The sequence below is a fragment of the Calidris pugnax genome, unplaced genomic scaffold (genome assembly GCF_001431845.1).
Source record: "Calidris pugnax isolate Ruff unplaced genomic scaffold, ASM143184v1 scaffold132, whole genome shotgun sequence".
NCBI lineage: Eukaryota > Metazoa > Chordata > Aves > Charadriiformes > Scolopacidae > Calidris > Calidris pugnax.
In genome coordinates this window covers 1,244,460-1,269,499 of record NW_015090910.1, presented here as the reverse complement: position 1 = coordinate 1,269,499, position 25,040 = coordinate 1,244,460, and the positions used below count along the sequence as shown (strand labels likewise).

General features: G+C 43.2%; 1 protein-coding gene across 1 annotated transcript in view; it reads left to right on the top strand.

The window, feature by feature from the left end:
* The window catches only part of MYO6 (myosin VI), a 107,686-nt gene that overhangs the window by 15,529 nt on the left and 67,117 nt on the right, over window positions 1-25,040 (top strand). The window contains exons 2-3 of the mRNA XM_014949352.1: window positions 16,406-16,544; window positions 23,529-23,598. Of these exons, the coding sequence (XP_014804838.1) occupies window positions 16,428-16,544; window positions 23,529-23,598 (187 nt within the window). The 5' untranslated portion in view covers window positions 16,406-16,427. The remainder of the gene's footprint in view (window positions 1-16,405; window positions 16,545-23,528; window positions 23,599-25,040) is intronic.

Genomic DNA, 25,040 nt, shown 5'->3' with positions numbered 1-25,040 from the left:
GGAATGACGTTGAGAAAATTAGAATATTTCTTCAAGACCTTTAATTAAATGACAGTAGTGAAGTGGAAATGGCTGTTCAGGCCATGGCATCAGGTCCTTCTCACTCATCTAGGCAATTCCATTGGATTGCCTTTCTGGATGGTCTCCATGTGGAGCAAATTGACTGCACTTGGTATGTGTAGATGTGGGTGGAACATGTGATGTCACCTGTGATGTCAGTTTTGCTCATTTCCTTGTAAAAATCACTTAGTGTTTTTGATTTCTGGATCCCCACTTGGGGGCTGCCAAATCAGCAGTTAACTGTTTTAGAAGAGTGTTACTTAAATCCTAAAGGTCATATTGGCCAAATCTCCATGATCCACATGAAATGCCCTACTTTTACACTTGGGAACCGTGATGTCAACCATCCTTGACATCAGATTGAGCAAAGAGACGCTGGGAATCAATTTCAGATGGAATTTCTGTTGTTTTCCTTTCTCTCCTTTGTGTTGCACAAACACAATAACAAAAAATACAGTTGTTTGGTAAATGCTATATGTACTTGCTGCTTCTTGAAATTTTTAAAAATGCTTCTTTTTTCTCTGAAGATAAGTCATGATTTTCCAGATTGGCCCTGAACGTCTGAACTCAAGCTGTGTCCAGGTAATTCAGGCCATGCTTATGTGTATTTTGAGTTTGGGGAGATGAGAGAACCCGTTGACTTTTCAGAAACACTGAACAAAATCTTCAAAGCTATGGAAAAACTGGTTTAGAACGATGTGAGGTTTTTATGCCAAATCATTAAGAAAATACCCTTAATTAATGTTTTAGATGTTCTTCATATTTCTGCTTCAAATATTTTGCATTTAGTAACGGGGCCTGGTTTACCTGTTGGTTTTTTTTTAATTTTTAATTTTTTTTTTACATTTTTTTTCTTTCTGGAAGCTCTTGCCCAAGTCACAGAATGTCTTGGGTACCTCTGGATAGTTTCCTAGTTGCTTGTGAGTGGAGCATTACGTGGTGAGCAGAGAGGCTGAGCTCTCCTGGCCGAGAGGAGAGAGTGTTTTACGTGGATTTTTTTTGGAGGAAGTTTGTGGTTTGTGGGGAAGAGCAACTTGTGAGTGGAGCATTACGTGGTGAGCAGAGGGGCTGAGCTCTCCTGGCCGAGAGGAGAAAGGGTTTTACGTGCATTTTTTTTGGAGGAAGTTTGTGGTTTGTGGGGAAGAGCAACATTGCAGTGATCTCCTGTTTGGGAACTTTTGAACTTATGTGTGTGAGCCGTGTACACTCTTGTCGAGGGCATTTTAAATAGTGTTTTCCAGCGTGTTTTAAAAATAAATGAAGGAAAATTTTACTTTTTATAATGCTATGTTGGAACAGTGGCAGAAATTGCCACACCTGATTAGATGTGCACAACCCCAAATGTCAGCTGTGCTTTTGGCTCAAAGCCCTGATTCAAACCTCTCCTGTCTGACGAGCGGCAGGAAGATTAATCTGTCCCCTGGCGAGAGGAATCCCATACCCCGCTTTTAGACAAAACACCCCGATTAAAGTTATTTGTAGGTTGAATAAGCAGCAGCCTTTGTTCGGGGAGGGCTGAGCGGGGTTATGTTGGAACATGCAGGAACAGGACTTTCTCACATTCCTGCTGCTTCCACCTCTCCAGTCCTCGGCATCGCTGACGGGGGTGAGTTACCAGCTGAGCATAGAAGCAATATTTTACTTTGAGATCTGTTGTTTAATTAAACAACGAAATTTTGGGGCGTCCCCCCACATGTTGGTGGGAGCTGGGGGTGGCTCACAGCCCGGGGGCTGCTGGTCTAGAGAAGATTTAGAGGGAACTGAAGATAACTTTAATCATGCTTTTATTTTAGAAAGCGAGATCACTACAATTATACAAAATTTGAAGGGGAAAATGCGGTTTGGCTGGTGTTTGAGCTCTGGTTTTTAAAAGCAGCATGCATTTTAAGTACTGAGGTTTTGAGGGCTAAGGCAAAATGTGTTGCAGCAGGAACAGTCTGTCCTTGGGGAGGGAAGAAGGAAGAATAATAGCTTATATTATTATTAAAAAAAGAAAAAGTTCTGAGAAGCTGTCTTCCCATTGTTTTAAGGCCGTTCTTGCTGTCTAAGTAATGCTGTATGACCAGTAGCTACATGGGATGTGATCACTAATGCACAGCATTGAAAAACAAAGCTTAAATTACAATGGTGATGAAGATAAAATGCAGATTAAAAAGGAAAAAATTCCCTGAGCTGGCCTGTCACTATGGTAGAGCAACAGCCTGCCATTTCTCTCTTTTCCTGTGCCAGGAACCAGCAGCATCTGGATGAAGAAGTGTCTCCAGGAGTCTTTTAGGTCATCTCAGGAGCTTCCTCTTGGGGTGACCCTCCTGGTTATCTGCACCCACTGCGCCCCAGGTCCGGGCACCAAACTGGCTGTGGTTTGGGTGAAACCAGAGCAGAAGGTTCTCCTTAGGAAAACACCTGATATTCTCCTGGTTTGCTCCTATCGCGCTGTGTTGCTTGCTAACATAGATGTATCCACTGAGTTTAAATCTTTTTTTTTGGATTTATGTCAGGACAAGCAATGACTTGAAAAAAATAATCTGTAAATAGTATTCCTTACACTTCTGAAATTTGTCCTTTTATTGAGATAATGGATATTATCAAAATCTCTACCATTAGTGAAAAAAAAAGCAAAACTCACAAAAACCCCACCAAATCAGAAGTGTCTGAAAGTGACTAAGCAGGGCTTCTATATGACTTTTCTGGTCTTGCTCTAAAAATTAATTCAGAATATCGTAGGAAGGGCTGTAAAGCATCAAAATGGAGGAAGGGTGTCGCTTAGAGGTGAAAATAATATCAGGGTTTTCATTTTTCATTTTGTTCCTGAGATGAAAATGAATGTGGTATGATCCTAGCCCCACCGTAATGCTAAATTCGGGGGTAATTGTTACGGAAGGGAAAACAAAATGGAAACGAAATAGTCCTGTAATTAAAGGGGGGAAAGTGAAAAGCGGTTTTAATGAGTGTCCTGGCCTCTGGAGGTGTAATCTTTGCATAAAATATTTCTCATGGTCTGAAGTGAAGGCTGGAGGGCCACAGAGAGATGCTCTCCTCCCCGAGCTGCCCAGTCCAGCTGGGAAGCAGCAGTGGCAGCACGACGGCCCTCATTCCCTCAGAAATCCTCTTCCAGCTGGAACTGCTCAGGAAGTTTTCAATTTAAAAAGCACCTGGGCCACATTTTGCGGCTGAGTTTACAACCTAAAAGCTTTTCCTTGACTCGGCTCTTTGGCCTCCTGGCCAAAATAAACAGGCTGTTTTTTAACACGTGACGGGGGTGGTTTGTCCCCGGCATGAGCTTCTGTACAAGATCTGTCATTAGGCTGGAGTGTTGATCCTGGGAGCCATGGCTCTGCATCCCTTATTCCCAGTTTATTTTCATATTGGACTTATGGACACGGCGTGTCCCTGCAGTCCCTGTGCAGTTCCCAGCCTCAGGACAGCCCTGGGAAGAGACAGTGCCTTCTCTGTGTCACCTCCACCCTGGGACCCACTATGAAATACCTTCAAGCTACCCCAGATTTTCTTGTGAAAGCCGGATTTGGCCAAGCCTGATCTTTCGTGTAGGTTTTGTAATGCCTGGACAGAAAATTAATCACTCTTTTTGTGGTAATACTGGTCTGTCATTTTTAGTCACTGTTGACTTTTAACAGAATCTTTTAGGGGTGGGATGGACTTTCTTGAAGCGTTCCTGTTAAATTAATAAATAACATTTTCTAGGTGGTGGGGGTGGCGAGTAGTGTCCAGATGATGTGCTTGAGGTTTGAAAATGAGTCAGTGAAACGGAGCTGGACTTTGAACTAATCTTCTGCTTTAGCTCTTGTAACCGTTTTCTGAGCAAGGAGCGAGCGTGATGTTCTTGAGCTGAATTTCTTCTGACACGTGGACTGTGAAAGTACGGAGGTACAGGTGCTACAGGTCCCTCAGACATTGACCCAGCAGCGGGGAAAAAAAACCTTTCTGGCTGGAGCACGTTTGGCTTTGGCTGTGGCAACGTCTGAGTGAGATTATTATGGAGCTGTTGGAGTGGGGCCAGAGGAGGGCATGAAGATTCTGCAAGAGCTGGAGCCCCTCTGCTGTGAGGACAGGCTGAGAGAGTTGGGGGGGTTCATCTCCCTGGAGCCTTCTCTTCTCCAGGCTCTTATAGCCCCTTCCAGTCCCTCAAAGGGCTCCAGGAGAGATGGGGAGAGACTCTGGATCAGGGAGGGGAGCCATAGGATGAGGGATAATGGTTTTAAACTGAAAGAGGGGAGATTGAGATGAGATCTGGGGAAGAACTTCTTTGCTGTGAGGGTGGTGAGAGCCTGGCCCAGGTTGCCCAGAGAAGCTGTGGCTGCCCCATCCCTGGAGGGGTTCAAGGCCAGGCTGGATGGGGCTTGGAGCAACCTGGTGTGGTGGGAGGTGTCCCTGCCCAGGGCAGGGTCTTAGAACTGAATGGTCTTTAAGGTCCCTTCCAACCCAAACCACTCTATGATTAGCTGTGATCCAGAGTCCGTATTCTCCTTGGTCTTGTACCCAGGTTTAAGGGAGCCCAGGGCTTTGGCAAAGCTTGCAGAGAGTTGGTGTCCCACCAAAAACGAGAGAGAGTCGAGCTGTGGTCAGGATGTGGCTAATGTGGAAGTTTTCATGGTCTGCACTTCTCCCTGCTGCTGAGATCCTGTCGGTGCTATCAGCAGGTTCTGCCTGGTTTGTTGCTGTTCCAATGCCTGGGCTTTCCAGCACTTTGCGTGCTCTGAAAACACAAACTCTTCTGGAATAGTACAATAATAAAAGGTTATTTGAGAGTCATAGAGTGGTTTGGGTTGGAAGGGACCTTAAAGATCATCCAGTGCCACCCCCTGCCCTGGGCAGAGACACCTCCCACCACACCAGGTTGCTCCAAGCCCCATCCAGCCTGGCCTTGAACCCCTCCAGGGATGGGGCAGCCACAGCTTCTCTGGGCAACCTGGGCCAGGCTCTCACCACCCTCACAGCAAACAAGTTCTTCCTGAGATCTCATCTAAATTTACCCTCATTCAGTTTAAAACCATTACCCCTCCTCCTGTCACTAAAGCTCTGATTAAAAGTCTCTCTACATCTTTCTTTTTTCCCCTTTAGGGACTGGAAGGGGCTCTAAGGTCTCCCCGGAGCCTTCTCTTCTCCGGTCTGAACCCCCCCAACTCTCTCACAGAGAGGGGCCTCAGACCTCAGATCATTTTAGTGGCTTTTTGGTGGATTTTATTCTTAAACCATATGTTCCAGATCTTTTTTTTTTGAGATTTAGCATAGTGTTGATGATTTCTTTGCAATTGCTGTCTCCTGCTGAAATTACTCTTTGCACATTTTTGCCTCATAATGAAGGGGGCCGTTATATCCCTGAGAAAACCGGTGATTTAATGACAGAACACATTCTGTGTCACTTTCTCTGGGTAGCTCTAGATACTTCTTTTTTGTCCTTTGCTGTTAGTAACTGTTTAAAATGGCTCTTGTGCTCTTTTAAGCTAAGAGGAAACTTTCAGCCTCATCCTACAGAATTACTATACCAGTGACATCGCAGAACTTGGCAATAAGATTTCTCTGTCCTTTTTTTCTTGATTACCTGTTTCTGAAGGGAGAGTTTCTCCTGCTCCGTTACCATCTGGAGAGGATTGTCTGTGTTTCAGCCCGTTGCCTATAAATTACACCCCTACTTTTCTGTAGGAAGCACAAGCTGATACGAGGAGGTGAAAATGGAGGTGGCAGCTGATAATGTAAGGATTTGAGGAACTACTTCTGTATTTGAAAAAATTCCGGTTTCTGTGCAGAGGGGGATGACAGGAGACAGTTCCTGGATTGTACCCATTAATCTGCAGATGCTGATTATCATCAGTTTCTAGTACTTTCTTCTTTAGCAAAGGGGACAAATCAAAGTATCAAAGTTGATGCTATTTGGAAGCCTCTGATTTACTTGCTATTTGTTATTCCGGTAGTAATACAGAAAGCACCATTGTGTTTCTTTCCAGTCCAGTGTCTCTGCAGTTTCTGGGGTTCCCTGCAGACTCTCCAGCAGCCTTTGATGCTGCCGTCTGCAGCGCCCAGTTTATTTGATGTGACTTGGATCCTGGCTGGGTATCTATTCTTATTTTTCTAAAATATCAATTCCCATACTGGGAAGTGGTGTTTGGCAACATTGTCTTATTATTGGGATTCAAAAACAAATTATTATGCAAACGTGTCTCCGCTTTGTTATTTACACACATGTGTATTCGTTTTGTTATTTATACACGTGTATTCGTTCTGTTATTTATACACATGTGTATTTATAAACTCCACGTGTATTCGTTCTGTTATTTATACACATGTATTTATAAACTCTGTGCAGGTCGCTTTGTTGCTCATCTCTGTATTTGCTGATTTGCTTGGTTTTGCTTTATTACCCTGCAGCGAGAGGGTTCTACAGGTAAAATTCAGAACTCCACTAGACAAATGAGTTCAGGGAAGGGGGGGAATTATGAATTGGTGCCCCCTGAGACTCCCCGGGGTATTTCGAAAGGATTGGTGAGGGCAGCCAGGGAGACCAGAGTTACTGCTGGGCTTCAGGCTACGATTCAGCTCTTGGCTTTCTCTGTTGGAATCATAGGGCTGCCTGAGCTCCAGGGGCTGAGCGTGACTCCTCTCAAAGTACAAAATGTGTGGTGGTGTCACCACTTAGTGTAGGTTTTCTTCTGCAAGCGTTTTTCTGGAAAATTAGTTAAGTTGTGGAGAGTTCTTGAATTTCTGGTGAATCAACGAAAACCCAAAGGCACTCAACTTTTTTTTTGTTGTTGTGTTTTTGTTTTGGTTTTTCTTCTTTCTTTTTGCCCTTAAATTGGTGGTTAGGAATATGTCTCTGATTTTCTTGTGAGGGGACAATCTTCGTTGGGTTAATCTGTGTTGGTATAGATCAGACTAAGTGACTGGGATTCAGTCTGCCTTGGCCTGTTCCTCAGCCAGCTTGGCAAAAGCTGCTGTAAAACCCAATAACTTGCTTTAACTGGTACGAGCCCCTGCTGGTTACACCAAGGTGTGCTTTCAGCTGCCGTTTATGATGGTCTACAGTGGATCAAAATTCTGGGGTCCTACTGACTTATCATAATGTGCAGCTTCTACAATTCATCTTGTAGAAGCCAGTGACCTTACATACCAAACCAATATTTATGGTCAGTGATAGCATTTCCTCTAAGTATCTGGGAAGAAAAGGAAGGATTTTCTTACCTTACTGTTTTTTTTTCTCTTCATTTGTGTGATCGTGATTTTCTTCTTTTTGTGCTGGAGCTGAGGTCCTTTGTGTCAGGCAGACTTGAGGCTGATTGGTAGCCTTTGTTTTATCTTCTATACAGAGCTCAAAGGGAAACTGATGGATGCCTAGTCTTTAAAGAGAATAAACACCTCAGTTCATGTATTAGGTCACCCCAAGATGAGCAATGGCTTGGCAGCGGGGTGCTTTGGGTGGGGAAACGGGGCACTCTAATTTAACAGTAATAGAGTAACGAGAGGTGGAAGATGAATGGGTGGGGAAGGCTGGAAAATGACATAACCGGAGGAGAATTTAAACTTCCTGAGCTTAGGGAGAGTCATCGTCAGTCTTCGAGAAGTATTTCTTCTTTCTGATGTTTGCATTTGGAAAACGTGGCATGCAAGGGTGTACCTGAACGCACTGTTGAGGTGCCAGCTGAAGGGTTACCTGCCCTTGTTGAGGCTGTTCACAGAACCCCAGAATGATATGGGGTTGGAGGGGATCTCGGGAGATCATCCAGTCCAACCCCCTGCCCGAGCAGGTCCCACAGGAACGTGTCCAGGAGGGTTTGGAATGTCTCCAGAAATGGAGACTCCACCACCTCCCTGGGCAGCCTCTGCCAGGGCTCTGCCACCCTCACAGCAAAGAAGTTGCTCCTCATGTTCAGACAGAACTTCCTCTTTTCAAGTTTGTGCCCGTTCCCTCTTGCCCTGTCACTGGGCACCAGTTTGTTGACTGTGATTTAAGCTCATTTAAGTTCTTGGGCACTGCTGCTGGTGGTCTCTCAGCCATGGGGGTAGCTAACTCCAGAGTGCCCCTCGTTAGCTGGAACTACTTCAGCTAGATCCCCAAGAGAGAGTGTCTTCTGGCTCCTCTGTGTCCTTTATACTTTATCATGAGACGACTTAAGGCACCTTTGATTTTGCTTTGATGCCTTTATCTGTTTGCTGGGTTCTGCCCTCTTCTTCCTCTCTCTCCTCTCCCTGCCCGCTGGTTTCACCAGGGCTCACTCCCACGGTCTGAAACAGGTCGGTTGGTTTGAACAACCTCTTTCAGACCCTGCCTCTTAAACATATCCATTTTTCTGGGCTTCTTTGCTGTTCAGTAAACCTTCTGAAGTAGTGCCCAGACCATAACTGAGGAGTTCTTTCTTTAATTTTAGCTTCAGCTCTATGGTTGTTGCTTTTTTTTTTTTTTGGGTCTTGCTGAAATTTGATGTTGTGTTTTGGATTTTCATAGAATCATAGAATGGTTAGAGTTGGGAGGAACCTTAAAGAACATCGAGTTCCCACCCCCTGCCCTGGGCAGGGACACCTCCCACCACACCAGGTTGCTCCAAGCCCCATCCAGCCTGGCCTTGAACCCCTCCAGGGATGGGGCAGCCACAGCTTCTCAGGGCAACCTGGGCCAGGCTCTCACCACCCTCACAGCAAAGAATTTCCTCCTGAGATCTCCTCTAAATCTCCCCTCTGTCAGTTTAAAACCCTTCCCCCTCATCCTATGGCTCCCCTCCCTGATCCAGAGTCCCTCCCCATCTCTCCTGGAGCCACCTTCAGGGACTGGAAGGCCATTAAAAGTTCTTTGACTTCTTTTCCTCTTTCTGCTGGTTGCTATTACTGGCTTAGGTATTGCTGTTGGTCAAAAAAGCTTGTGCAGATCCCCTCAGCGTATTTCTTCCCTGGTCCATCAAGGAGCTACACTCCTTTATTTTAATTAGCAAGAACTGGGACAGAAATGATTGTATTTTGTTAGTGGGAACTAAAATAGGAACAATGTTCCGCAGAGAAGGAAATCATCAGACCTTGATTCATCCTGATATGAATCAGGTTTAACGTCCCACTGTCATAGTCAAAAGAGCACAACCTCTGTGGTTAGAGTTTTGCAACCTTAGAGTTGTACAAAATTCATCTTGGTCTTGTATACGAGCAGCTGCAGTTGGACAAATGCTGGCCAAAGAAAATAGGTACTGAAGTTTGGCAGAATTTTATAACTAGCTAGGATTTTACTAAGAAAATCTTGTATACGAGCAGCTGCAGTTGGACAAATACTGGCCAAAGAGAATTGGTACTAAAGTTTGGCAGAATTTTATAACTAGCTAGGATTTTACTAAGAAAATAACTAGAACTACTTTGCTGCAAGTAAGAGTTAAAAAGGTCCTGTCAGTGCTGGCTGTGGGGAGCTGGGGTGGGCACATGGGGGACACGGTGACACCAGGTGCCACAAAGATCTTGGGTGCTCCCGGGGTTTCCTGAGAGGTGTGTTTCCAGAAGACAGGTGTTTTCCAGTAATCCAGGTTGGGCAGAGTCCACTGGGAAGCCTTCCCCGCCAGCACTGGCTCCTTCAGCCCCATCGTTGGCAGATGGGAGAACATTCCACTGAGGTATTTGCAGCTGGTGGTGGTTTTGGTTAGATGGTGCCTTTTGGTAGATTTGAAGTTCTTGAACCTAGAACTACTGTTATTTTATTTTTTTTTAGGTTTGCCAAACAAAGCTTTATACAAGATGAATGCTTTTTCTTTGAAAGGTCTAAGCAAATGTTTCCAAACTACAGCTTGCCCAGAGCTAAATCTGTTGGCATTGATGACAGATGGAAGCTGCTTGTTCCCTTCAAATTATTCCTTTGGGTTTGTAGAAATCAACTTTCTTTTTTTTCCCATCATATATGCCTTGGTTGTTCTTCAGGGAAGTCCATCCCAGCAGGTGCAAACGTGGTCGTGATTACTCAGCATTTAAATATGAGCCAGTATCAATCTGTGAGGGAGTATAGACCACGTGTTGCCATCTTCCTTTGCTAAGTCTCTTTTGACCTTCAGTCTTCTCCATTCCCTGTCATCATCTCACACATCTTGGTTCATTCAAGTGGGGATTTGTGGTGGTTGCAGTCTCTCTTCTAATGGTGCAATGGATGGTCCTTTTCTGTCTCCAGACCCTCCTGTGAACTCGCTTCTTCTGCCGTACCCGGAGTTGGTGTCTCTGTTGTGATTCTCCAAACTCTTCCCTTCCTTTGGCTTTCTTGGAGCTTTGCTATAACCCTCAATGGCAGATTTTCTTGGCCAGGAAGGATTTATTTTTGTTTCCCAGGTGGTGCTGAAGCTCTTGGCACTTCGTAAACAGCAGTAAGAGCCACTCGGCCTTTGAAGCAGCCTGACCAGTTAAAGTACATATTGTGTCAGATAAGCTTCCTACAGCAGCTTCCACTGGAACTTTTAAAATGATTTTGTCCTTTTTAAATGAGCTATATTTTTGTTCTGTGAAAGGTGCACGCACACAGAGAAGTAATCAGCATGAAATCAATGTTTTTGTGCACTGGAAGAGTTCTTGCCTTCAGCTCAACACGTGTGACGCTGTATTCCCACAACAGTGATACACATGAAACTCTCAGTTCCTGTGGAGGAAACTTCTTCCCACTGAGATAAAGATTGTTTCTTTTTAGGAACTTACTTGGATGCAGCAGCCATTTAAATATTTGTGGACACAATAATTGTGTGGTTTTCTTCATTCTTACTCAGCCCATCTCCTGCCCTGGGTCAGCGTTCCTCAGGGTGACCGGGAGGGGAAGGGGCAGGAGCAGAGTTTGGGGGAATGGGCTCAGGCAGAAATTGGGACACAGGAAGGTGAGATGGTTTAGAATAAGCTGTCTAGGTCTCTCACTAACCCTTTTCCCATCACACCCCTTCTTCTGCTCCTTAAAATTTGTTCTTCTGAGCATGGATGTTCCAGGGGAGGGTGTTGGAGAAATGATACTGAACGTTGCAGAATTGCTTTACCGAGGTCCAGAACAGGTTTTTTTATAATTGGGAATTGCTACATTTAATGTGGAGAAAATAAAACTAGATTTCTCTTCTGCTTTAGGCATGAGGGATTGGCTTGTATATACATATATATTTTTTTTAATGTTTTGAGTAGTAGCCACAACAGCAGAGTGGGTATTTCCTAGGTCTATGCTAAATGCAAAGTGAATATAAATACAGAAAAGCGATTCATATGGAAGTACTACAGTAATCAGTTTCTCACTGCTCAGTATTCAAAACTCATTGATACATGCAAATATACAAGAAAATGAGAGTGCCAGGAGAATAATTTCATCAGCTGCTGTGCTTCAATTGGCAGTTGGATCATGTAGCTGTAAAAGAAGTTTTCATCTGGTATTTCTCAGCTGTGTGAACTGTTACTCTCCCTTTTACTTCCACACATCTACAAAATGTGTTGGCAATTAACAAGTCAGCATTACCATTTTCAAAGCAAATCGTTTCTGAAGATAAGTTTGTGCTGTGCTGCATCCCAGCCCGTTTTCCTTCTTTTCTGGGCTGGCAGAAGTCCACGGGACACAGTTGCCTGCCGATGTGCTCTGAAGTAGGTATGAAAACCCTGCAGTTTGGGGTGGCTAAACTGGGGGGGGGTCAGTGCAGAGAAGTTGTACAGTAAATTGGAAAAGTAAATAAGAAATAAAAATTGATTGGATTCAATATTCAGTTAAACAATGCTGATGTGACTGTATTGCATTTGGCTCCAAAAATAGATATAAAAATCTCTGTACTATATCTACAGTTCCTTTCAAATATTATGTCACCCCCATCAGAGTGCTGGATGCTGCCTGAGCTTTGATTTCTTTTTTTCAATTTTCAGTTAAACAATGATCTAGAGTTGAAAAAATGACTTGAATGACAGTGAGCTACCACTGTCTATTGGTGTTTTCCTCCCTCTGGCCTGTCCTGGGTGTTCACAGGACCTTTCCCAGAGCGTTCTCACGTACCCTGTGGAATTCTGAGCATCTCTTAAACACACAAGTAGTATTTTTTTAAATATAAAATAACAAGTAATTTTACTGTAATAATTTGATACTATACCTATTCTATTTCCCTTGGATTTAGTCAACCCAATGAGACATTATTGTTGTTTCATTAAGTTAAATTTTTCACTTCTTTTAATTAGTGAATTCAGCAATCGGTGCAGTGCCTTGGAGCAGCAAACCATTCATAGGACAGTAAATAGGATGGGATCATGCAAATTCCTCCCTCTGGGCTCTGGCAACAGGTTTAAAATGGTTTTACTGTATTTTGCCTTCCTGGAATTCTTTCACCAAGTTGTAGTGTTTGATTTCCTTTTGAGTACTTCACAAAGTCAAAATGTGGTTGTATTACATTCTTTTAAAATCACTAATATTTAAGTAAACACAAGGGGGGATGATAATGTGCCGGCTTTCAGCTGAGGAATTCTGCCTTGGTTCATGTGCTCAGTGTGTCATGTAGATAATTTCTGTGAAAAATGATGTTATTAAAGATTCTCCAAAAGAGGGAATAATAGTGCAGAAGAAGTTAAAGAAGAGCCGGTGGGTGTTTTTCTTGCTGTTGTAATCTGGGGAGCACGGTGTAGTTTTGCCTTGGGGGTTGTCTGAACTGCTTGGTTCTGCCAGCACTGAATGTGTTGAATCCTATCACTGATAATTAAGGCAAGGTCTATTACCGCTTGCCAATTATGAAAATATAAAATCTGACATTTGAAGGCATAGCTATTAAGTTTACCAGCTTTAGATGAAGGCTTGTTTTATTGCTGTCCCTCTCCTGCTCAGCCCAGAGACAAACTCCAGTATGGGGCTCCTGGTCTCGTTTTTCAACTACAGAAGGAGAAAAAGGTGACTGACTTCTCAGTTATAAGCACAACCTTTGTGAATTCTCTCAGTTGTGCTGGAAAAAGTCTTAATGGTGGAGACCAAAATGACCAAACAACTTCCAACCAACTGCTTTAATCTTTAATACATGTTGAGTACATACGTACAAACCCAAGTGTGGAAGACAGTTCGTTTGGGCCTTCTTTGTTGGGAAGCATCGTTGAAGTGACTCTGTGTGTTTGGTGATACTTCTCTCAGATTGGTGCTTTTAGCCTGGATGTGGGTCTTTTTGCTTTCACAGTTTCCAGAAACAGTGTACTTTTTTCAATGGCATAGTGAAGGTGGCTGCCTGTAGATTAGATTTGGGTGGATGCAAAAAAATTTGTTCCCACTGAGACTATTAATGAATGGTCTGTAACCAGGCTGGGGCTGGTTTTTGAAGGTTCTCCATCCAAATCTGTATTTTCCCCAGTTTATACTCTGTGGTGTGTATGTTTTAATCAGTAAAGCGTATTTTCATGCTGAAGGAAGCGCTCTTTTTCTAAAGGACTTACATCAGGTAGTTGAACTTGAAAATTTTTTGCTTCCCTTTCCTTCATATCCTGGATTGGAAACCAGCTAGTCAAGGGATGATTTGGGAATGGGTTTCATGCATCTGTTCATGGCCTGTCCATCAGCTGGAGGGGTAGATAACAGGTAGAAACTGAGAGGTTTGGGTATCCCATTTTAACGTGCTGCCTCTCAGAGTCCCAGCTGGCAGAGAGGGAGTGGTGCCAAACCCAAAAAGTATTACAACTGCCTTTGTGTCACTTCTGGGGCAGAAAGCAGTATTTATTAAAAGGGCTTGTCCTGTGAACCACGCTCGTATTTAGGTGCTTTTACCCAATGGCTTCTAAGACGCTTGCAAAGCCTCAGGAATTTTTCTTTAAACGTTCATTTCCTGGTGGTGGCTGAATTCAGTCACTGCTCTGTCCTCCAAGAGGATTTTTTTAGCTCGTGACGCTCCCCTGTTGCAATTTATTAACAAAGCATGAAGTAGGCTTAGGAATAAGCAAGAAAGAAAAAAGGCTGTGTGAGGGAGCAGAGCAGGGGAATCCGGGTGCTAATTGGGGAGGTCGGATTCTAACTTTTGGCAGAAATCTTGACAGTAATTTCAGGGTTTGTTTCTTGTGCGACATAGTTAACGTCCGGAGCCCTGGCTGTGCTACTCGGGGTGGAAGAGAGAGCCTTGTTTTCAGTGGTTGTGGGACACAGCAGCTAAGTACTAATTTGAACTAGCATTTTGAAAGCAAATGGTAGGTTTGGGAAGAAATGAAGGCCTGGGTAGGTCCAGAAATAAATTCAGCTGTTTAGCAACTGCGCCCGCAGTGGCAGTTGTGCTCAGAGGTCACATCTGGCTAAAACAGCACACCAAAAAAAACCCCCATAAAACTGTGATTTATACTAGGTCTGATTTACATGTCCTGAAGTAAAGCAAAAACGGCCAACGGGCAATTGTGAGTGAGAACAGAGGTTGTTTTACAGGATTTATTGTAGAACGCTGGCAACACGTGATGAGGAAGATGATGGTGTTTCATAGAGTTCCTGGGATGGAAAGGTTTGAAGTAAATAGAAGTGAATGTGACACTCAAGGTTTTAGAACGTAAACTTTCTATGGTTGGTTAAAAGAAGTTAATACACTCTGTTCATGAGGGAAAAACAAACCACAAGTTTTCCTGTATTAAATATCATGTTTTAAATAGCATGAATTGCGTGAGTAGAGTATACTAGAAACATTTGTTGAAATCTTCATGAGCTTCTTACATCCTGAACTGATTTTGGGGTGGGAAAAAATCTGTTTGAGTAAATTTAACCACAAAAGCAGACATCAACACTAAGTTAGGGAATCTATAAGCAGTTTTTCAAAGTCTCTTCAGAACGTTACTTTGTTTAAAAAATATTTGACTTTGCGTTCTGAATCTCTGCTTTAGAATTACCTTTTATCTTTTATCATTTCACATCAAAGTTAACAACAAATTGTCTTATTCCTCCACAAGGGATATGCCAAGACCAGCTGCGGTCACAGTGCTCCACAAGGGATATGCCAAGACCAGCTGCGTTCCCAGCGCGGTTACAGCCAGCCTTTTCCTTCTCCTCAAACCTTTCTAAAGTCCTTGGAGGCAACAAAAAGCAGGTCGATGGGCAGCATGTCCTGGGACAAGGGTGTCCTCTCCTGCTGATGGTGCTACCACTTTCTGGTGGGCCCATGAACCTTTTTACTGCCCGTGGCAAATGTGCCTGCAGCCCTCCTTGCTTGTGAGAAATGTTGGACCTCCTTTTCCTTCAGATGTGGGGAAAGAAAAATGTGGGATGTGATTCCTGGCTTATAGACCCTTGGAGTTTGCTGCCAGTGTGTTCTTGGCCACTTGGCAGGCTCATTTTGGCCATACACAGAGAGGCATCTTACACCTTGGTGAGATGAGATACTTCTTTACAAATTTTGGAATCACTAAAACCTGTCAGTTTAGTGTGTGAATGAGTTCTGGAGGGGAGTAAGAAAGAGCCAGGAGAGGTGAGCCTTTCAAGCCATGGGGACTCCTTATTCTTATTAGGGTAAGGATTATAAAGTAGGGTTGGTTTTTGGTTGTTTTTTCTTTTTTTTGACAACTAATTCAGCATATTTGAAATGGCACCATTAGCCATTTAGAGTGTGCCAATCCTGGCAGCTTTCCTGGGTAGTTCAATGAGCGTTGCATGCAATCAAATACCCCTTTTTAATTGGGAGCTTATTTAGCTGCCTCACTCGAGGCGCCGAAGGTTTGAACGTCTCGGCCTTTGCATCTATTTCACTTGTTCATCAAAGATTCCTCTGATGTAATTTTCACATCGTATTTTTGTAGGAAGTCAGGTTGGGGTTTCCTTCAGAGGCCGGGTTGTGACATTGTGGTGTGAGGGTGTGTGTGTGGTGTGTGGTGTGAGGGGTCAGTCTTTGTACGATAAATTCACCCTCATTCCTCTCAATGGCAAAGACCTGGATTTCTGCTCACGAGCCTCGACATGTTCCCATTACCCAAATTCAAGTGTTTGCACACCAAATCAGGTGCAGACGGGTATCCTTTAGCCATAGGGCACACCACATGCATGTAAATATATACTGGAGCCTATACATCTACCTACAGATACAAGTGTGTACACATTCCTAGTAGAGTCTTAGCTTCAAATCTGTCTTGTATTTCTGTTTTGATCGTGAGATAAACCCACTTTTTGGTTCACAAGTGAGGGAAATGGGGGGAAAAGCTGCAGGGAGCAGTCTGTGGAGCACCCCCCGCCCCCAAATGGATCTGGTCTTGAATCTTCTCCACACTCAAGCCTGAGGGTGTCCTCTGGAAGCAAAGGCTGGAAGAACCTTGTCCTGACAGGCCGGCGACTTCCACAGGGAATAATATGAATAAACACAGTAAACTAAAGTCTCAGTGGTGAATCCTGATAGCTTACTATGTTTGTATACAATTTTTTTTATCTGTATTTTTTTTTTTCTTACAGGAAATACTGGCTAGATCCCACAATGGAGGACGGGAAGCCCGTTTGGGCTCCACACCCAACTGATGGGTTTCAGATGGGGATGATTGTGGACATTGGCCCTGACAACTTAACTATTGAACCTTTGAATCAGAAAGGCAAGGTAAGTGTCTCACAAACGAACAGAGAAAAACTTTACAAAGACTGTGTTACCTGCAGGCCTACTCTTTGCCAGTCTCTACAATTACACGCAGCCTGAAGGAGTGGAAAATAAGTTTTCTGTTGGAAGTTTGGCTAAGGATCTTTGTTTAGCTTTAGCTTTCTGGGCTGCCAGCGCAGAAAAGTTGCATCCAGCTTTTCATCCATCAAAACCCCCAATCCCTCTCCTCAGGTCTGCTCTCCATCCCTTCATCCCCAGCCTGGATTGATACTGGTGGTTGTCCCCACCCAGGTGCAGGACCCTCATGAAAGAGTGGAGGTTTAAAACTCCATAACTATTTGTTTCAATACTTTCTTTGTCCAAATTAGAGACTGGTTAAGAGTCTTGTGTTGAGATTAGCTTCTCTGTTTTCCCTTGCATGCACAGAGAGTGTCCTACAGAGTGTCCTAGGCTATGGCTTAGATTAGACACTTACTATGAGACTGATGAAGATTGAGAGATGAATCCTCTTACCTCAAGTACCTTGAGAAGTAACACGATGTCAAACAAAGGTCCTATGGAATTGCTACATCGAAGTAAAGCCAAAATAAATGTAACCTTTAAAATGACATCTTAATTCATCCTAATTAGTGTGTTCCAAGGGCTTTATTTATCATGACATCTTTCAGATTCAGTATGTCGTAATTACACGTCAGTTTTTACAGGAAAGGCCTTGTATCTATTAATTATCCTAATTCCCGTGGTCAGCATCGTGGTTTTTACAAGCTTATAGAAGATCAGACAGTGATTTAAAAGTTGTGATTTTGGTCTTTGTGAGTATGCGATGTGTGCCCTTTCTAACAGTTCTTTCCTTTCTGGTGAGGAAAAGGCAAAATGTTTGTTGTTGCTTCTTTATTCACGTCAACAATAGTAGAGGATGCCTTGTCACAGGTCAAAAGGTTGTGCAGCAGCCCTTCCTTTGGGGGCAGTGTTTATGGGCTGGCTTTCTTCTGCATCTTGGAGAGGAAGTGGATTTTGCTTTCCTTAGAAATGTAAAGCAAGTGCGAGGGCTGATGTTTGTGTGAGAGGTGAAGTCTGTAGGTTTAGCAGGGGCAGTGTGCGTTCTCCAGTCTGGGGAAGAGCAAAACTCTTCAGGCAAGAATATTAAATATCCCAAAGGCATGGCTAAGTAGTCTTTAACTGTCCGAAGTGATTGTCACCCCCACCCCTATTTCTGTTTATGTTCCCAAATGGCTCTGATGTGATAAAGAGCAGAAGTCTGTATATTGAAACAGAAGCAGGCAATAAGGAGGTTCCTGAGTCAGTATTTATTTCTAATTTACATTCCTTTCAGGGAACATTGTTGTTGTTTTCTTTTAAAAAAAACAAAAAATGATCCTAAAATAGAAATATTTTGCATCATGGTTCACAACAGACAATCTCTTTTATCTAGAAAGTTTGTTGTTCTGCTCTTGGCTGTTTTCTTGAATTAAGCAGATCAATTAAGGGCCTCATGTTCGTTGCTCTAAGGGAACAAACACTTCCCAGTCTAAATACCGAAGAGATTATGGTCCTATATTTCTAATTATCAAACTTCCTTATATTAATAGAGGTGGAGTAAAACACTTTCTTGATTACCTTCTCCGCCTCTTCAAGGTGTCATTGATTGCTTTTTATAGTGCACTGTTTCTCATTGCTTTTTGTCTTTTTAAGAAGACTCTGTTCCTGTGAGCTTAGACCATTCATTTGAAGTCGTCAGCATTAATACCCATTATTATCAACTTTGTTTGCTTAAAATGATAGTTCAGAAGTGCTTTTCGGTAAGAAGGAGTGATCCAGCAGCTCTGGAGTTGCCCATGATAATTACAGGGAGGAGAGGAGTAACCTGATCTTGTAAACATATCCGGGCAGTGTAACTTATTATTATTTTTTAATCTGGGTCATTAACATGTCACATGTATTCTCTGTGGGCGCTGGTGGCTCACCAGAGATCAGAGGCCGAAGAGGAAGCGTGTATGCATTTGTTTGATTATTGCCCTTTATACCACTTCATGGTTAATTAAAATGTGTTGCTGGTAACTGCAATAAGTGCTGCAAGGCAGCAGTTTCACCATCTTTTAGAGTCTTTTCTCCCCTTCCCCACCGGTGGGAAGCTCTGGTGCTGCTGAACGGTCCCCTCGCAGCCACCCCACCGGTGGGAAGCTCTGGTGCTGCTGAGCGGCCCCTCGCGAGGTCAGGGAGCAGAGCCACCTGAGACCTTTGGAGGTCCCTTCCGGGCTAGACAATTCTATGATTCTATGAAAAAGGAAGAAGTGGAAAGTTTTCGGGAGGGCAGCGAGGATGAGGAGGACCCGAGGCCAGTGTGGCCATAAATTGCTTTCTATTATGAAACTGAGTTGCCCGGTCCAGAGCGGGAGAAGGCAGTTGGCCAACACACTTGATTTACTTATAAAGTAATAGCAGTTTTGGGTACCGCAGCCCAAACAAGGGTCAGCAAAGGCATTTCCATCTCTGTGTGGAGGTTGGGTGTCGAGAGAGGGGTGGGGATCAGAGTCACCCAGCCCTGCACAGACAAGAGTAATCCAAGCTGCAGCAGCCTGTTATCAGAAGAGAGGACGCGTGCGTTACACCATGGGAGCTGCTTCCCCACAACCAGATCATCAGCTTGCAAATAAATGCCACGGCTGGAAAGAAAAGGGAGAAACCAGAGAGGGGTTTGCTAATGAGTGTGGTCCCCCACCGTGGGCTCCGGACCAGACTGGGGGCTGGCAGCCTTGGCCCACATGCTGGTGTAGAAGGAAGGGGGGAGGTAGAAAGGCAGCCAGTAGTTAAACTCAACTAATATTATTTTTACACTTCCACTTGGGGTGTGCTTTTCTGAATTTGCTGGGAATCCTAACCTCAGAGCCTGTTGCACAGATCTTATTTTGTTGTGTTCTTTGTGCTGCCTTGGGAGAAGGCAGATGGTGGTGAAACTGCCAAATGGAGAACTTGCTCTTTTCCCAGAGGTAGGAAATCAAAGCCAAGCCATTAGGAAGAGATGCCTCAGAGGGGACTTGCACCCTGAGTTGCCAGCTGGGAGCCTGGTGGCACTGAGGAGTTGGGGGACAGGCATTTCCTAGAGAATCACCATTGATGAGTTTCTGGGAGTCACTGGGAAGGTGTGTGGGGCTCAGGCTCCCGCTGACAGTCCTCCTGCAGTCAACCGAGAGGCACCTTAGGGCTCTGTGCCAGTTCTGGAGGGTCAGGGAGGGCTTTATGGGGCACCTGCTCTGGTATGCTGTGAATAACCAGAAAGGTATTTTTCCGGGCTAAGTATAAATGAATAAACATACTTTGAAAGGAAGGATCAGAATGTCCAAAGTTCAGTGTTTCAAGCTAAGGTTTGTGTGGTTTTTTTTTTTTTTTTTTTTTTTTTTAGCAGCTTGCTGGCTCAAATGAGACATGTTCTTGTCTGTCTGTTCGTGCTGCTCTGGGTTGGTTTGTGAGATACAGCTGAGAGCAGGGATGTCTCCTCTCTGTATCTGGAAGGTATAAAGGGGGACACGGTTACACGTATTGGATGACACGGTAGAAAGAAGATCCTGCTTGAATGGAAAGATATCTTTTTTCACTCATCTGGTTTCTGGGAGAATAGTTAAGATTGCCATTGGATTTCAAGGGCTGCTCCATTACAAAGAGAGGAAAAAAACCCTACAAACCCCCCTAAACCCTCTGTTTTGCCTCCTGAGACTTTAGTGTCTCATGAGATTAACACCCTCTCCATTTTCTTAGAATCAGTTTGTCCTAAACTTAATGCAAAAGTCTTCCACCAAATGCCCAAAGTGTTTTCCCCTTACAATAAATTTTTAAATAAATAAGTGGGACAACATAGTAAAGAATTTATTTGGATAATTTTTTATTGATAGACCTGGCTTACCTTGCCTGTTTTCCTATTTAATATATTAGATTTTAATAGTGATTGGCAATACTCAGATCTCTACACATCTACATAACGAGTAATCACTTTACCTAGAGCAGCCCAGCTGTTAAATACAGGAGTGAAATTTGTCATTGATGAAGTTGAAACTGGGCTTCATGTTCTGATCTGAAAAAGTCCAACAGAAAAACATCAGCTTTCAGATAAATCTTCTTCATGTCGTTTATTTGTTCCATCACTTTTGAAATAGTTTAGAAATGAATTCACAATTCACATGGAGTGAAAAAAAAAATATGAAGGAGGACACAACGCAGGATGAATTCTCATATTATTTGAAATAGTTTAGAAATGAATTCACAATTTCACATGGAGTGAAAAAAAATATGAAGGAGGACACAACGGAGGATGGATTCTCATATTCTATTTTTTTTCATTGAAATTTCTCTTGGATGAGAAGGCTGGGTGGTGAGGATATTGAAAAAACCCTTCCTTCCTCTGCTGGGACAGATCTGGCATGGCTGGCTTTAGATCCATGAAACGTTGAAGTATCAGAGATCTGTTAAGAGTCTTACAGAAAAGCTGGGTATCGTGTTCTTTCTCCCCTGTGAAAAGAAATAAATCTGTCTTTTTTTAGTGGTTAAAACCCGTGTTACACATCAGCAGACAAGAACGAGAAGTGAGGTTAGATTTTCGTGGAGCCCAATCACGCTTTTTTTAAACTTTTCCTCTGTCTCATGCACAGTGGACTGATGATGTGGGAAACAACTGCTGTGTTGAAATATACCTTTACCCAGTGAGGTGTGCCTTTATTGCGGAGAAAATTATTAGAGTAATATGTTCCCACTGTGATATTGGGAGAGGGAGAAAGAGGGGGGTGGAATCTCTGCCCTCCTAAAACTGGGAAGAGCAGCTGGCAGCTTTCTGAGGCAGGTGAAGGTGTTCAGCTCCTCCGCTGCCACCCCAGGCTCCCAGAAAGACTATCTCAATAAAGGGTATTTGGGAGGAAGGCGGTCTGATGGACCTTCAGACATCCCAGGATCATCCAGCAGCTCCGTTTCCCTCAGGAAAGCTTCTTATGCGTGTTGTTCCACTTTAGATCCTGATAAGGGAATGACAAAACACAATTTGTTATGACTACAAATTGCATACTTCATGAGAACTTTGTAGGGAAGGGGGTATCACGGACTTAATGTTTTCTGACTGGCAGCAATTAGTTCTGCTCCAAGACATTTTTTAACGCTTCCCACTTCAAAGGGAGCTGATTAGGGGGCTGGAACATCTCTCTTATGAGGAAAGGCCTGGAGCATCTCCCGTACGGGGAGAGACAGAGGGACTTGGGTCATTTAGTCTGGAGAAGAGAAGACTGAGGGGGGATCTGATTAACGCCTGTAAATACTGAAAGGGTGGGTGTCAGGAGGATGGGGCCAGTCTTTTTTCAGTGGTGCCCAGGGACAGGACAAGACGGAACGGCCACAAACTTCACCATAAGAAGTTCCATCTAAACATGAGGAGGAGCTTCTTGACTTTGAAGGTGTGAGAGCCCTGGAAGATGCTGCCCAGAGAGGTGGTGGAGTCTCCAAAGTCTCCAGGTTCCATCTAAACATGAGGAGGAGCTTCTTGACTTTGAAGGTGTGAGAGCCCTGGAAGATGCTGCCCAGAGAGGTGGTGGAGTCTCCAAAGTCTCCAGTCCAAACCCCCCCTGGACACGTTCCTGTGGGACCTGCTCTGGGTGACCCTGCTTTGGCAGGGGGTTGGACTGGATGATCTCCAGAGATCTCTTCCAACCCCAGATCATTCTGTGAGTCTGTGAATTTGTGGCTGTTCATGATGGTGTAAGCGTTGTTTGATGGTTAAGATGTCGTTGATGTATAAGAGTCATTTAGATGCGGTGCTGGGGGATATGGTGAAGGGGGGAACTTTGTAGAGTAGGGTTGATGGTTGGACTTGATGATCCCAAGGGTCTTTTCCAACCTGAACGATTCTATGATTTTAAGCTATAAGAGCTCACATCTGAGGTGGAGATATATTTCTCCCAAACTTCCACATGAGATGTTTCTTATGGGACCATCTTGCTGATGAACAACATTAAACAAGTGAATGTGTTTGTTTATGAAGGTCATTCTTTAGATCCAGTTGGTTGCCTTTCAAATACAGGACTAGACTTCTCGTCTCCCTTTCCAGGGGGAGAAGGAGGCTGTGCCCGCAGCCATGTGGCCGCTGCTCTCTCTAGTGGGTACAACAGGGTTTTTGTTCATTCCTAGGACGGGCAAACAAGCTATTACCATGGTAAACAAAAAAAGTAGAATTAACACCCTACCTCCTACAATAGGTATTTTTGTGCAGATGCTGCAGTGCGTGTGTGCTGGAATGTTTTCCTTTCCTTGTTACAACAATGTAAATTATGATTTCTGGAGAATAAAGAAGAAACAAAGTCACTTTTGTTATGGATTTTTTCCAGTTGGATGTGAACACTTGCTAAATGGCTGTTCTGTATAACTGGAATACAAGGGTCGAAGGAAGGTCTTCTTTTACTTTGGTGTTCATTTATTGAAGAGAAAAAAACCCAACAAGCAAGAACCAAAGCTACAGTATTTGGGGATACAGAGGGTATTATGTATTGAACACTTTAAACATTCCTGTTTAAAACCAGCATATGATAGTGGCAGCACAGTCCTTCGACTGAACTAATCATTTGGTTTTTATTCTTTGTGCTTCTTTGCAAAACTGAGGAAGTTGTGTGTCCTTTACAGTGCTGTTGCCTTTGCAATACTTTTTTTTTTTATGGTTATTTTTTATATTACAATATTACGTGCAGTTTTGGAAATAAACGTCAAATATCATTGCAATAAAAATATGTATTACAGTGACTGCATTTCTATAATGTAGTGTAGTAACCTACGTGCAGCAGCTCCTGCTTGCACCCAGTAACTCAGCAAAATCTCCAGTGCTGAAGTATAAAGCTGGCACTTTCCTTTTAAATCTCACACAATTACAGTGCATTCACCCGAATCATCCCATCAGACATCTATGGACTACATTTCTATTTTTACAGAACTCTGACAATGTTAATATAATTTTTCATCTAACAGACTTTCCAGGCTGCTATCAATCAAGTGTTTCCTGCGGAAGAGGACAGCAAAAAGGATGTAGAAGATAATTGTAAGTTAAGAATTTAAAAATAAACAATGCATTTGAAAAAAAAATAATCTGTATAGAAGAGAATATGATTTCCTTACAAGCTTCCTGTTTCTTCCTTGTAGTCTTTGTTTTGCTTATTTGCTTAAATTTATGTATGACCTCTGGTCCTTTACACTTCTTAAAGTAAGCCCATTTTAACCATAATTTATTGTGTAGTTTAGTTTCCAACTGAAAACTGGAGCCGTCAGGGCCACTGGAAAAGGAACTAGGTCATAACGAACAGGGTACAGGAGAGCTGCTGGGGAAGGAGTTCGGAGGTGAACTTGAGTAATAAACTTTGGTGGTGACCCGCAGGGCTTTTACATTGTTAAATATTTTCTAGTTAGATGTGTGGAAACAAATAGGGCATTCAAATCTGGGGGGAGAGCACCAAGAAGGATGAGTAAGCCCTAGCATCAGCTTTTAATCATCTATGATGCCTATTGGTTGGTGAAAATACCAATAACTTTATCTGTGGTGGGCAAGAATACCTTTTATTGTTCCTCATTTAAACTAGAGCTAGGACTTTGAAGGTTATTTAGGTGATTTAAACATAATTCCTGTTTTGGAATAGCAGTAAGGATTTGTATCCCGTGGCAGGAAATACAGCAGTTAGAGCTGCTCCGTGAGGAGCAAGATGATCTGAAGCTGATGATCTGCATGAGGTGGTGCAGTGTCCCTGCAGGTGGAACCAAGCTGGTCGCCTTGTTTCCAGGGGCTTATATTTTGGCAAACATTGGGCAGGTTGAAACTTTTCGAAGCTGGTGTCTGTATTCCTTGCACGTGGTGATTGCTGGGATGTGATTTAATTTGTGCATCGCTCACGGTGGTTTTACTGAGACGTCCTGGCACTGCAGTGTCCTAGTAGGTCATTGAAATTATGGATATAAAATCATGGAAATATTCTGAGATTCCAGCAAAAAGCTATTCAATTTAAGTTAAAACAGTCTTCCCATCACAGAAAATGTTTTCTTTGGGTTACTGAGTAAAACATAAAACTTAAAAATGCTTTTTCCAGTAATCCTTTCTATATCAAACATTACTTTGAGACTTTTCTAACGTATTTCCCCTTTTTCTTCACTAGTTGAGGTTTATCTCCAAGCTGTGTGAAACCCAAGTTCATTTTCCTTCTCTGCCAGAGTGGATTTGTGCTGAGCAGCATTAATTTTTAAGAAAAAACTTAAAATAAAATACTGAGTGCTTTCAGTCTCTCTTTATAATACTGTTCTGAAAAATCCTGCAAGACTGGTTAATAATACACTCGCTGTTCCAACCCCTGCTGTAGTGATTAACTCCCTTCTAGGAAGTGATTTGCTGAAGTGTTGCTTTTTTGTACCCTTAGCTTTCCATGTCCCCAATGCATGAGCTGCAAGAGACACCCTTTTTGTGATTTTTTTCCAGTAAATATTGCAAACAGCACAGAG